The 14587-nt window shown below is 36.7% G+C and overlaps 1 protein-coding gene across 1 annotated transcript; it reads left to right on the top strand.

The window, feature by feature from the left end:
• The first annotated feature begins 4422 nt into the window (after positions 1-4422).
• On the top strand, positions 4423-7545 carry LOC112557971 (salivary glue protein Sgs-3-like). Its single transcript, XM_025228144.1, has 4 exons — positions 4423-4474; positions 4944-5993; positions 6690-6737; positions 7168-7545. Exons 1-4 carry the CDS (start codon positions 4423-4425, stop codon positions 7218-7220), a joined length of 1203 nt encoding a protein of 400 aa, XP_025083929.1. The 3' UTR covers positions 7221-7545.
• The last annotated feature ends 7042 nt before the right edge of the window (positions 7546-14587 follow it).

Here is a 14587-nt window from a genome sequence, read left to right as displayed (position 1 = left end):
CACACATACACATTTAAATTATCATGGCAGCATGCAGTTCCAGGATCAGAACAACTACGTGTTCTTTCTTTCAACGCACAATAAACTATCCATTACTGTTTTCTTAAAGCTATTATTATGACAACAAACAAATTAATAGTTAAAATAATAAAAAAATTATGTTACCAACAGATCCCGAGAAAGGCCGAGGACACTCCTGAAAATAATCGTCGATTAAAATTCTTGGACTCAGTATTTATCTATCTTGTTGTCTCGTCACAAATATAAAATTCAGCAATCGCACCTCCACAGAGAGCCTTCGACTAATGATCATCACCAAAAACAACAATAATAATTAAAATGTTTTTAGCGCTTTTCCAGTGATTTGTTCAGTGCTTGACCACGGACGTATGTAGATTAAATACTGGGGTAGGAGAAGGAAACAGAGCGATGGCCAGGTGTCTCCAGTCTGATCCGGGGAATACAGAGAAAACCGGAGTGACCGAGCGATCTGACCTGTGAAGTTGTTATGGCAACACAAACTCAGACGTCTTCACTTGGATCGTGCGAGGTCGTCCACAATGTCGTCCATTTCGAGACCGGAAGATCGAAAATTAACAACTTTTTTAAAAATATTTATTTGTCAAGATAGTTGTCGTTTTAAGTTTTTGTGATTATTTTAACTATTTTAAATAAGGCGTTTAATTATAAAACCTCATACTACACGCTCTCAAAATCTCCATTTCCTATCCAATACATTAAAGAAAGCTGCACTTTGCCAGCTACATCATCCACCACCTACTATACCATAAGTCACTAGAAGAATATCTAAGAATCATTTAAACTTTTTAAGTTTAGTGTTTAGTCTGATTTTTTCCTGCACAAATCACATGTCAAACTGGACAAGTTCTTCTTCTGCTCTTTTTCTTTCTTTGGCTCCAATGTCCGGATTCCTTGCACATGTACTACCTTTGATGCCTCTAGGTCTAGCCTTAACATCCAACTTTCTCGGGAATACTTTAAAGTTGCTAGTGACTTTCTCTTTTCATACCTCCCTCGTCTTCTGTGCAACGTTCGTGGTTTAGTGTAAATGCCGATGGTCAATCACACAAGAAACACAAGTGTCAACAGACGATACCATGTTCAACATAACAATGTGAATGGGTGGAGGAAGCAGAATTTTTTTTTTCAGCTATGATCAGGCTGGCGATGATGTTTATTGTTTATTTGCCGATCGTCATCTGAAAGTCGTTTGAGGACCTTCTAGATGTCTTGCTGATGTTTGCGGTCGTTTTCTTAGTTAACTGATGTTCTACATTGATTAGGACAATTGATGTCTGTTTTTAGTGATCATAATGTTCTAACGATTTGTAAGATTTCATCCTCACCGAGTATGAGTTTTCTTTTTCATTTTTGCACTAGGGCGTGTTGCTATTAAGTTAATAGAGAGTAAATGTGACAAAATAAAGTCTTATCTGCAGTTCATCAGCCCAAGGTGAAGTTGAAAATAGAATTTCAGAACTATTCCGCCTGCAGCAAGTGACTTTATCCATTTCAAGTCTGTCTACCGATTTTATTGTCTTTTCATTGTGAGAAGAAGTTAGTATCGAATATAGGAAAATGTTTACATGTTAACAAAGTCAGGTGATAATAGTTCCTACTAATCATCAAATAAATAAGCACAGCATGAAAGACTTGGTTATTTACTTAAATAGAGGAGGTTGCGATGAACCTTGTAATAAATCTTGTAATGAACATATATAATATACAATATACAAATAGTCAAATGGTATATTTTAATAAACTCTCACCTATCATTGGAAGTAATATGTTGTAATACACCCCACACAAACATATAAAATATCATATTGCATTCAATTCTAGAAAGTGTTTGGAAATGAAATTTGGTAATAAATTAGGCAGCATTATTTGGATTAGTCTATTGCAATTAACTTTACTCGGCCATTGATATTAGTCTCTTTTGATTAACTATACACAGCCATGTGTAAACGCCTTTTTCATGAACTTTACAGTCACCTGTAGTAGTGGTTTGTTATTAAATATACAGACCTTTAGGGCAGTATCCTGTAATATTTTAATTAGTACGTGAAGCAAACTATTCAATATTATGTATACAATTTACTCTTTTTAGTTTTTAGAAATTACTGTCATTTTTGTTTAAATATTTGGGTTTTCTTTAATGTAGCCAGGCACTGTAGTGGGTAGTTTGTAAAATGAAAAGACTCTTCTTTCGGTAATTTTGAACGACATTCTTGTCACAACCTATACAAAATCATTTTAAAATAGTATTTTAAGTAAACTATTCAAACTCATATGTATTCCATATTATTGTCTTGTACAAAACCAGACACAGACTGTATAAGACTAAGATAGGTGCTCCAACAGGTCTTTAAACTCATAACATCAGGTGTGCGACACCTATTTTATTTTTGTAAACTCTTTTATGGCTTTCTTAATTACTTTCGTCTTTCTTTCATCTTTTCGAGTTTCTTAGGCTAGACATGGGCTAGTGACTGGGTTGCAAGATGAAAAGAGACGAATTCATATTGACTTGAGGCAATCACATTTAAAAGATCTCCCCTAGGGAAAAAATTTTATTAATGATTTTTGTGGCAAACCACACCTCCGACAATAAATGGTGCACTAATTGTTAAAATAAAAAAAGTATTGATACTGTACTGATGAAAGGATAGTAACTAGCTAAAAATCTCTTTTGTTGGTTTGTAAAGGAAAAAGAAATATTCTCCCATTTAAAATAGCTGTTCTTGCAGTCGGTATGTATACTTCACCTGTGCATGGATGCAGTGGACCATAAAGTCATGATTCAAAACAAATAATTCTGGACTTTTGTGTTATTTTTTTTTTTAGTTCTAGAACAAACGGTCATATGTAACACTTTCTTTTATCTAGCGTCATCATAAAGGTAATCTAGTTGACAGATGTAGTCAGAAGATCGGTAAGATAAAAGATAAAAACAATTGGGGGCCGGCAGGGAGTTACGACACCCTCTCTTGATCATAGGATGACAAACATCCTTCAGGGTATTTTTAGTCATTTTTTTTTTGTTCTACTTTTTTCCCACCTAATAGTTGATCTGTTATTTGTGCTCGTGGACAACCTGTATATAAGACCTAGTGTCTCACACCTGTTACATCGACTGTCTTTACGGAGTCTTGCAGGAAACAGACTCTGCAGTGTAGTCAGTCAGGTCTCCTCAGCCTCCACGACATTGTCAAGGTATGAAAACCTTCGTGATGATCTTAAACTTCTTTATAAGTCAATTCTGTAGTTTCTGCTTGGAAAACTCAGTAATGGCATTGTCATTGGCATCAATGATTTTTCAATTGGCATTGATATATCACAAAATCGTTCAATTTGCAAAATCTGAAAATATTTTCTAAAAATTTTCCATTTTGTTGAAATGCTCAAAGAAAAAAATGGAAAAAAAAGAAGCAAACACTTTTAAGCTTCTAGTTTTTCAGCCGAGATGAGATTTGAATACTTTTGCAAACTTATTATTGCATTCAGACGAAAATATTTGCAGATGTCATGTTTATATGATGTAATAACATAATTTTCTTTATTACATATCGAGATAGTACATGACATTGCGTTTACTTAGAATGACTCATAAACGTTAAAAAAATTGTGCGATGATTTATAAAGCAGTTGGAAGAGAAAAAAATAGTTAACAAAAATAGGAAAACCCTTTTGTGATTAAATTACTTTTGTAGATTATATTTTAGTCGTAACAAAAATAAAATTGTACAGTGGATTTTCACTGTCTGCTTATGCAAATGTCGGAGCTGAAGGGGGTCTCTCTCTTCGTTGTTTCATCTCTGTATGAGAATCAGAAAGTTGCTTGTCTTCCAATAGTTTTTTTCTCCTCTGCCTTTCGAGGCGCGCTTGAACGCATTGGAAACGGAGGTGTTCGAGATAGTCTCGAACGAATACCGATTTTCCAAGAAAAAATTGAATAGTACAGGTGATAGAGTGCACCCTTGACCTACTCACACTAATGTTTGGTTATACAGAAGGATTGTGCTCGTTGAGGTATTATACAGCGCTTCGATGACTTGGACGAGTCCTACTTCGATGTTGAATTCCTTAGTTGGAGCCAGACACTGTAAAAAGTTTTTTAAAGTTTATGAAGTTGTTGTCGTGGTTGCGCTGATGTTAAAGATGTGTCTATCAGGATGCAACAGTTAAAGATCTGCTCAACTGTTCTTTCTTCTAGAAATAGAAGTAATAAATTAGTACAAAACTCCATTTCTGCTAAAGCTAAACATCAGAGTATTATGATCTTCATTTCAAATCACCACAACGAAACATTCCTTATTGTGTAGTATATAATGCTGGTTGATATTATATAATATTCTAGTATTATAGATGGATTACTCTTGAAATAATCTTTTTTAGAAAATGCTGAAGATCATGAATTCCCAGGCTCGCAGTACTTCTGTTGATAACAGCAGTCTGTATGCCAAACTCTGCACAAGGTATATATATATATTTAGTTTTTTTTTTTATTTTTACAATTTATTTAATATTGCAGTAAAATATTCTATTTTTCATACAAATGAATAGTAAATGCGATTATGAAAATACTACTACTAATAATAGCATTTCTAAAGCGCACTTCCCCACAAAGATGCGAGCTCAATCGTAGTAGAAACAAACAAGCAAAAAGACATAACACTGTTTGTAAAAAAAGTGTATTAAACTTATACTCGATCGCCTAATGATTTCTGGGTTAAGTTTGATGATAACGGTACAGTGTAACAGGACTGATAACATCAGTTTGATGGTGTTTTGACTGAATACAAAAATACAAATGTAGTTACAAAATTAAAGATACAATGTTGTAGGTCGGATAAACGATATTTATTGCCATGACAGTATGCTTGTAGAATTTGATATTTAAACGATTATTTGATGCTCAGCACGTGCAGCGGAACGCGAAACAAGTGCTTCTGTTGACTCAACAACCACAACACCAACAACCACATCACTAAGATGCACATACCAAACAATCACACCACCACCAATCACACAATATGTATGTACGTACGAAACAACAACACAACAGACAACCACACCACCAACAACCACACCACTAATATGCACATCACAAGAAACTACAACACTGACAACCACGCCGCCAACAACTACACCACCTACAACCACACCAACCGAAGCCACAACACCAACAACCACACCACCAACAACTACTCAAACGGAAACCACCACACCACCAACAAGCACATCAACGGAAACCACAACACCAACAACTACTCAAACGGAAACCACCACACCACCAACAAGCACATCAACGGAAACCACAACACCAACAACCACACCACCAACAACTACTACAACGGAAACCACCACACCACCAACAAGCACATCAACGACAACTACTACAACGGAAACCACAACACCAACAACCACACCAGAGACAACTACTACAACGGAAACCACAACACCAACAACCACACCAGAGACAACTACTACAACGGAAACCACAACACCAACAACCACACCAGAGACAACTACTCAAACGGACAACCACCAACAACACCACCAACAACTACAAACGGAACCAGAACAACACAACAACACACAACAACACCGAACAACTACTCAAACGAAACCACAACACCAACAAACCACAACAAGCACATCAACGGAAACCACAACACCAACAACCACACCACCAACAAGCACATCAACGGAAGGCACAACACCAACTACCACAACACCAACAACCACACCAACGGAAACAACAACACCAACAACTACCCCATCAACAACTACGCCACCTACAACCACGCCATCAACTACAACACCTACAACCACCCCATCAACAACTACGCCACCGACAACCACAACGACTGTAACCACTACCGAGCGCTACTACTGCCGCTGTAGGGACTGGAGACGTCAGTGCTGTCTACACGGCTGGTGCTCTCGGCGTCCATCACTGGGAGAACGTAAGTGAGACTGTCTGGCACAGTGCATGGCGGTAGTTCTTATCTTTCTTCTGTCTTTCCTTCGATATCACTGTCCCACCCTACCATCACCATATCCACACTCGTCTATATTCTGTGACTCGGCTGTAACGTCTACAGACATTAGTAGTTTGATATTAGGCAATATACGAAACCTTTACTAAAATTTAAAGAAGTAAATATTTTCACCACACTGATTTATTTGCTACAGACTAATGACAGTGCTGGCTTTAAGCTTAATTTGATTTGATACCAAGATGAAGGACTAGTTAGCTTCAAAAGTTGGTTTTCTTAATTTTAGTAAAGCTTCGAGAAAATGCCATTTCCCTAAATTTCGGTAAATGTATTCCTTCCCTTGACACGAGACACGTCCACAGACATCATCATGGACAGAAGGACGACAGCGTTGTTCACTCAAACGTTAATGTTGTCAACGGTACAGCCATTAGACAACAGGGAACATAATATATTAATTAACAACAACACAACAGACTACTACAACACCAACAACCACACCATCAACAACTACGCCACCTATAACCACACCCCCTGGATATACCACAACTCCACCTACAACCACACCACTGTTCACAAACATCATTCTGTGCACAAATGATGATGACGATGATTGATGATGATGATGATGATGATGACGATTATGATGTATCTCTATTGCAGCCTGTGGGAGGAATACGTGTCCTTGTCGCTACGGAGTTTGCTACAGAGGTACGAGTTGTTGTCGCTGTCGCTCTGTCTTTACACTGAAGCTCACATCTGTAAGGTAGCCTGATGACATGAGTGTACAGGTAGTGTCATAGACCTGATGGCAATGAAGCCTTCATCACACTAATACCCTAGTACGGCGGTAAACACACTCACCAACATGTATGAAACACTGGGTGAGGTGCATGATTCCCACATAAGTGTGTTTATCTACTCCTTCCCACCCTACACCCACAGGCATTTGTCTATCTGTCTGTTTCTCTCTCTCTCTCTCTCTCTCTCTCTCTCTCACAAACACACACATTTATCCATTCCCTTTTTTCATAACTCCTTTCTGTTACCTTTTTCTGGTGAAAAGGTGTGCCCCGTGACTGAATAAGCCTGAAAATGTTTTATAGTATTGCATGTACATGTTATTCAACTACTTTTTCAGGAACATGCAAAATGCCAAGATACCGCTACGACCGCGATGACTACTATCACTAATCGTAGTGACCACCATATTGTGTAACACCGGACTTCGAACCCTTTCTTATTTATCACTTTTAAAATAACAACGGACTTTTAAAGTCTACTACTGTAACAACTACTTATATCCTACACCAACGTAAGCTCACAAGAAAAGGAGGCTGAGAAGAAGAAGCTGACATCAAATTGAATCTTTTTGAGTCTTTCACATGTTCTGGACACAGCTCCAGCTTTCGACATTCTCAAAAGATGGAAATTCTCATCGGGTCAGCAAATGAAAGCTTTTCTTGTTGTCAAGCACGAAATACACGTTGGTCGTATTAAAATAAATTGCAGACACGTACTTGCCTTTGTTTTATTTTTTAATCATTGCATGATCATTGGTGTAAGTGTGTTGTTTCGCAAAAACTAAATCGAGGCTGGAAGTAGCCAGCATCAGTGAACGTGACCTCAAGACGGGATCCTACGTGTGACGGACGTTGACACTGCCCTTTGACCTAGGATTTCTTCACGACACATAATCGTGCACTACAGCAAAACAACACAAACATAAGAAACAAGTCTAAAGTGTTAGTAAGTAATGCAGACAACAGATTCGTGATGCATATAAAGACTATGACAGGAAATACTTTTAAATTACTGATATTGCATATTGCTTACAGTACATTCCAAGTATTTATCAGGGAACTATATCAAGGAAACTTCACACCTGCACACGAAGGAAGCAAGGAATGAATATATTTCGTTGAAATCTATTTCCTTTCGAATAAAAAGTTAAACGATTAAAGTTAGAAACACTTTCAACTTATAGTCTTAATGTCATTAGTGTATTTACATGCAAACATTTGCTAATGTCATGTTTATATGTTATTAAATCATTTTTTTACACACAACTTATACATATTGTGTACCTGACAATATGCTTACTTACACTAATTCCTACAAGATCATGTTAAAACCTTTTTCTCTCCTGACTGTGCAATGATTCTTTATAGCAGTGGGTATAATTAAGAAGAAATAATGAAAAATATCTTTGAAGATTTTTTTCTAAGTGAGGAAAAACAATCTGTGTGTAAAATGTAGCTTCTCTCTTGCGACCTTGAGTATATGACTACATGGATAGTCAAGACTGTTCGCCACTCACATTTACCACGGCATCGCTTTCGTGGAGCGGGTGGACATACTCATACTGTAGTGTGAAAGTCAGCTCCTCTTTGGTTATCCAGAAGTAGTGCGCTCGCTGAGGTATCATACAACGCTTCAATGACTTGGACTAGGCCTACTTCGATTTTGAATTTTAATAACATTCCATAGCTCCTGTGACAGACTCTGTCAAAATCCCTTTTTTATGAAGTTGTAGTAGGGGTTGCTCTGATGATAAAGATGTTTCTCTATCAGGTTGCGGCAGGGACAGATTCACTCAACTGTGATCCTACCTGGTCTGAAGCCAACGTGTTCCTCTGTTAGCAGTTCGTCAGCGGTGGTGTTAATGTGTTCTGTATTACTTCCAGCATTTCTTTGTCATAAACCACTTATGATTCTGTAGTTTTGACTGTTTTCTCTTTCCTTGTTTGAAAGTCATACTAGAGACTGTGTCTATTCTTTGGTATCTCTTCGCGTTTCCTGAAGATGCAAGATTGGTTCTAGTTTTTGTAATCTGTAATAATTACTGTGTACATCACGAAATGCTTGCTAATAGTAATTGACTGTGGTTAATACCTGTTAAAAAACAAATCATAGACTATGTCTTTGTTATCTTTGTTGTACAGCTGTCTGGGGAATGTCCAGCAGTAGTCAGCCAACATGGTAGTAGACAGTTCCCCTGGTATCTTTTTCTATTGGTGCAGTATCTTGATGAAAACGTTCGCCGTGTTTATCACTAAACATACCACAGTTGTCAGGAAAAAAATCCAGTTGGAAATGAAGTGGGTCCTTAGAGACATATTGTAGCCAAGTTTTCGATACTTTTGGAGGCTGAGAGTTCTGTCCCTTGGCCTAACAGGTTGAGGGATCGACTCTCCTTGATTTTGTTTGTTTTGCTGTCGTGCTTCGATTTGGATAAAAGTGTTGGAACCTTAATGTTTACATATGCTTCTGCAGCATTTTCTTCATCTCTTGATATCAACAGGACGGTATATATAATGTAAATAACGTATATAACTTTATTTTGAAGTGCGAACTGTTTAGATCTGTTCGCTGGAGTCCATTCCACTCACTTCACTCGCTTCGACAGCGAACTTGAGCTACAGTGAGTAAACTGAAGTGATGATCACCTTTTTCAGTTTCATAAGATAACACTTCTTCATATTCTCAAGATTTCTGAATATCGTCCCAGTAATCTCCTGATGTCACTAACATTATTCTCTGGAGTCGTTACCGTTACATCTACAGTTATCGCCCTTTACTGTAGGAACGGAGCGAGTCCTCGAGTTGTTCTTCCTTCTATATCTTTCTTATGATTTTATGACATTATTCTGCGCAATGTGTCCGCCTTTGGCTGAAATACTGCGCTTAAAAGATTCCCACTTATTGTGTGTTTTAATAGTTTCTTGTGGTCTTCTGCTTAACATTCACAAGAAAGTTTGTAGAAACGTCCTTGTTTCGAGTCACCTTGCAGAAAGTTTTTGGAACCTGTCATCTTTGAAGAGCTTTTATTGCGAGAAGAAGTTTCTATCCAATAGAGGAAAATGTTTACATGTTAACAACGTCAGGTGATAATAGTTCATACTAAGCATCAAATAAATAAGCGCAAGCATTAAAGACTTGACATCTTTCTGTGACCAGGTGAGGATACATCTATTTGTAGACTTGAATCCTACCAACGGACAAATCTGGACAGTTGGATATTTACTTAAATAGAGGAAGTTAGTACCTAGTAATGATCTCTATACAATTACACAAATGGTATATTTTAATAAACTCTCCGCAATACTTTTAAATACTATGTTGTAATACACTCCACACAAACACATAAAATATCATATTGTATTCAATTCTAAAAGTCTTTTGAAATGAGATTTGGTAATAAATTATACACCAGAATTTGGATTAGTCTATTGTAATTAACTTTTTTAGGCCATTGATATTAATCCAGCTATAATACTAGAATATTATATAATATCAACCAGCACTAAATACTACAAAATAAGGAATGTTTCTTTGTGGTGATTTGAAATGAAGGTGTGAGATACTCTGATGCTTAGCTTTAGAGTATTTGTACTAATTTGTTACTTCTATGACTATCCTCAATAAAGAACTAGTTCAGTTTTATTGACAGACAATAATAATTAACCATTTCTTATAAAACATACCCATTACAACCTGTGTTCCTAACCCAGAGCTACATAACACATGGTCGCTGTTTTTCTTCCAGAGAGGATACAACCTTCATGTACAAGACCAAGCGCATAAGCAGGCTGCTACGGATCTCGAACACACAACATGAAAACTAAAGAGTTTGTCCGAGTCCCACTGTCCGTGTCTATCCATGTCCTCAGCCCAAAGACCGGTACCCGTCACACGACTGAATGATTGAACGAACGGTTGCAGGAGAAAGGTTGAACTTCCGTAGACACAGACATTGGACTAAACCCTGACAGTCTTTCATTATTTCGGAAATAAATAAAGTAAATTTATGACTAAAATATAATTTAAAGAAGAATTTAATCATGTCATGTAAAAAATATATCTGTCTCGATATGCAGTAACGAAAATTATGTTATTAAATAATATAAAATTGACATTTGCAAATATATTTTCGTCTGAATGCAATAATAATTTTCCAAAAGAATTACAATCTCATACTCAGCTGAAAACTAGAAGTTACAAGTGTTTGTTTCTTTTTCCATCTCTTTCTTAGAGAGCAAACAGTTTTCAACAAAATGGAAAATGTTTAGAAAATATTTTGAGATTTTGAATTCAACGATTTTGTTTTTTAATCTTTTACTAGTAAATAAAAAATCAAAACCGTGTCACCAGTCTGCCGTGACAATGCCATTACTGAGTTTTTATAGCAGAAACTACAGAACTGAATTCTAAAGAAGTTTAAGATGATCACGAAGGTTTTCATACCTTGACAATGTCGTGGAGGCTGAGGAGACCTGACTGACTACACTGCAGAGTCTGTTTCCTGCAAGACTCCGTAAAGACAGTCGATGTAACAGGTGTGAGACACTGGGTCTTTTATACAGGTGGTCCACGAGCAAAAAAACGGATCAAATATTAGACCAAAAAAAAAAAAAACTGCAACAAAAATAATGACTAATACCCTGAAGGCTTTTTGTCATCCTATGATCAAGTGAGGGTGTCGTTACTCCCTGGCCCCCAATTTTTTTAGCTTTGATCTTCCTGATCTTTCTGACTCCATCTGTCAACTAGATTACCTTTGTGATGACGCCAGGTAAAAGAAAGTGTCACATTTGACCGTTGTTCTAGAACTAAAAATAATACAAAAGTACAGAATGATTTGTTTTAAATCATGACTTCATGGTTCACTGCATCCATGCTGTGCACAGGTGAAGTATACATACCGACTGCAAGAACAGCTATTTTAAATGCTGGAATATTTATTTTTTCATTTACAAACTAGGAAAAGAGATTTTTAGCTAGTTACTAATCCCTTCATCAGTGCAGGATCAATACGTTTTTATTAATTTTAACAATTAATAATTTTATTAATTAATAATTTAGTGTCTGCCACAAAAATCATTAATGAAAAAATTCTTTTTCTTGAGGGAGATCTTTTAAATGTGATTGCCTCAAGTCAATCTGAATTGGTCTCTTATCATCTTGCAACCCAGTCACTAGCCTCATCTCTAGCCTAAGAAACTCGAAAAGATGAAAGAAAGGCGAAAGTAATTAAGAAAGTCATAAAAAGAGTTTACAAAAATAAAAAAAGGTGTCGCACACCTGTTGTTATGAGTTTAAACACATGTTGGAGCACCTTAATCTTATGCAGTTTGAGTATAATTTTGTACGAGACAATAATATGGAATGCATATGAGTTTGAATAGTTTACTTAAAATACTATTTTAAATGATTTTGTATAGGTTATGACAAGAATGTCGTTCAAATTACTGAAAGGAGATTCTTTTCATCTTACAATCCACCCGCTACAGTGCCCGGTTACATAAAAGAAAACCAAAAATAAAAATTAAACAAAGTTTACAGTAATTTCTAAAAACTAAAAAGAGTTAAGTGTATGCAATGGGTCGTTTTCACTCACGTGATACACACGTTAGCAACGAGGCGCTGTCCGCCATCTTCCTTCCCTAACGCTTCGCGTTTCTTCAGCGGCTCTATATCGGCTTGTGTCACGACACCGCTAGCGTCTCTCGAGCACACCAGCGGAGTCGGACAATTGCGTGCTCTTTCACTCAAATAAACAAAACGATTTTGCCTATACGAGTCTGCCTATGTTTATTGATAAAAAAAAAATAATAATAAAAAACCCTATGAAAACACAGTCACTATAACAATGGCTCTTCCTTTCGTCAAACACATTTACCAAGTGCACCGAACTCCTTGCACACTATTAAAACTCACTGTCTTGGCTCTAAAATGGGGGATTGAGCATGAAGAAAAGGCCAAGCAGGAATACCTCAGCAAAATGAAAGGGGAACATCGTTTCTTTTATTATGATTGAGTCAGGGCTCCACATGAACCCTGAGTATCCTGTTTTTGGGGCCTCACCAGATGCCATGATATCATGTGAGTGCTGTGGTGCTGGATGTGTAGAAATTAAGTGTCCTGCCAGACTGAAATCAAAAGACGCTACACACCAAGACCTAGACTTTTTGAAACTGGACAATGATCGGCAGCCAGTAGGACTCCAGGAGAAAACATGCGTACTATTTCCAAGTACAGTGCCAGATGCACATCGCCAAACAAAGTTATTGTGACTTTGTTGTCTGGTCACCGCACCTACTGCTCCTCAAAATAAGAATTTTCCTGATCAGGAATTCTGGGAGGAAAAATCTCTGCAGGTTGCAATGTTTCACAAGGAATGTGTCATGCCCGAGATCCTGGCACACTATTTCTCAACTAAGAGAAAGTCTTTGGCAACATTTAACTTGCCAACATCATCTGCACAAAAGAAGTTCTGTGTGTGGGGGAGCTGATGACGGACGACCCATGATTCACTGCATTAGTGAAAACTGTCCATACAAGCAGTGGTTTCACCTTGAATGTATTAACTGAAGCGTGTACCCAAAAAAACATGGCTCTGTCACCACTGCAGGAAATGATGAAGTTTATATTTCTACAGACTTCATACAACATGATAATTGAAAGAGACAATGTTGCAATAAATGTATATGTATATATTAAATACTAACAGTACATAGTGACACATAAAATTATATATGTTGGACGTAGAGACAATATCAAGGTGTTGTAAATAATTGTCTTTATTGTTTTATAAACTTTTGCACATTCAAATACATATTTATTAATCCTTTCCAGAAAACTTTTGTGTCTGCTGACAGAACATAACTTTACATAAAAAATCATTACAGGCTAAGAGAAGGAACATATCAAAATCCCAATCTAAATAACATCACTGATATGGATTACTAAGAACTATTGGTTAGGTAATCTGAAATCCACAAAGAAGCTCTGGCATCAATATTGCTCTGAATTAGCTTCTGAGCAAACAAATGGCATTTGCAATCAAATGACAATAACATTTGATTCAATTATACATGTTTGAGTATCCTGCTAATAAGCAAAACATATTAACAATATTCTGTCAACAGCAAATATTTTGATCAACAACATACAAAGCATGACATCTCCGGCAAGGAACAAATTCTATATTCTTCACACTGTTTCACATCAACTTACCAAGTAACTTATCTGATCAGTTAGATATCATCATGCTATTATAAATAAAGTGCGAAAGAACAAGAAGTACAGTAAGGTAATTGTGCATTTTATATCTGAGAATAACTTCTCTGGTAATGTAAACATATACAGATTGCAAGCATGCATTCTGAAAATAAATGCTGATTTCAAACTAAAAAATTGCACTATAGCTACTCGATAGGCACTATGGATTTATGTAAATTTACAATGCAGCAACAAAGCCGAACTATTTGTCTATGACTGGATTATCATCACCAGGCTTTGTTGCCATCAGGTCAATAGGCACTTTAGACTGCAAAATTCCAAACTTCTGCGAACAAAGCCTATAACTCTCTCAACATGAATTCGTACAGAGGCTATTTTCTCGAATTTTCAACTTGTAGTGGGTGAAGTTGCTTTTTCCCATGGGTAAAATCTGGAATTATTAATTTAGCTTGATAAAAAAGAACTTCATCTTCAATGTTGAAACCTCTGTCGGCCATAATACATCTCCTGGTAACAAGTTGGACAACAAAGAAGTA

The sequence above is a fragment of the Pomacea canaliculata genome, linkage group LG2 (genome assembly GCF_003073045.1).
Source record: "Pomacea canaliculata isolate SZHN2017 linkage group LG2, ASM307304v1, whole genome shotgun sequence".
Taxonomy (NCBI): Eukaryota; Metazoa; Mollusca; class Gastropoda; order Architaenioglossa; family Ampullariidae; genus Pomacea; species Pomacea canaliculata.
This window is presented reverse-complemented; position numbering and strand designations above follow the sequence as displayed.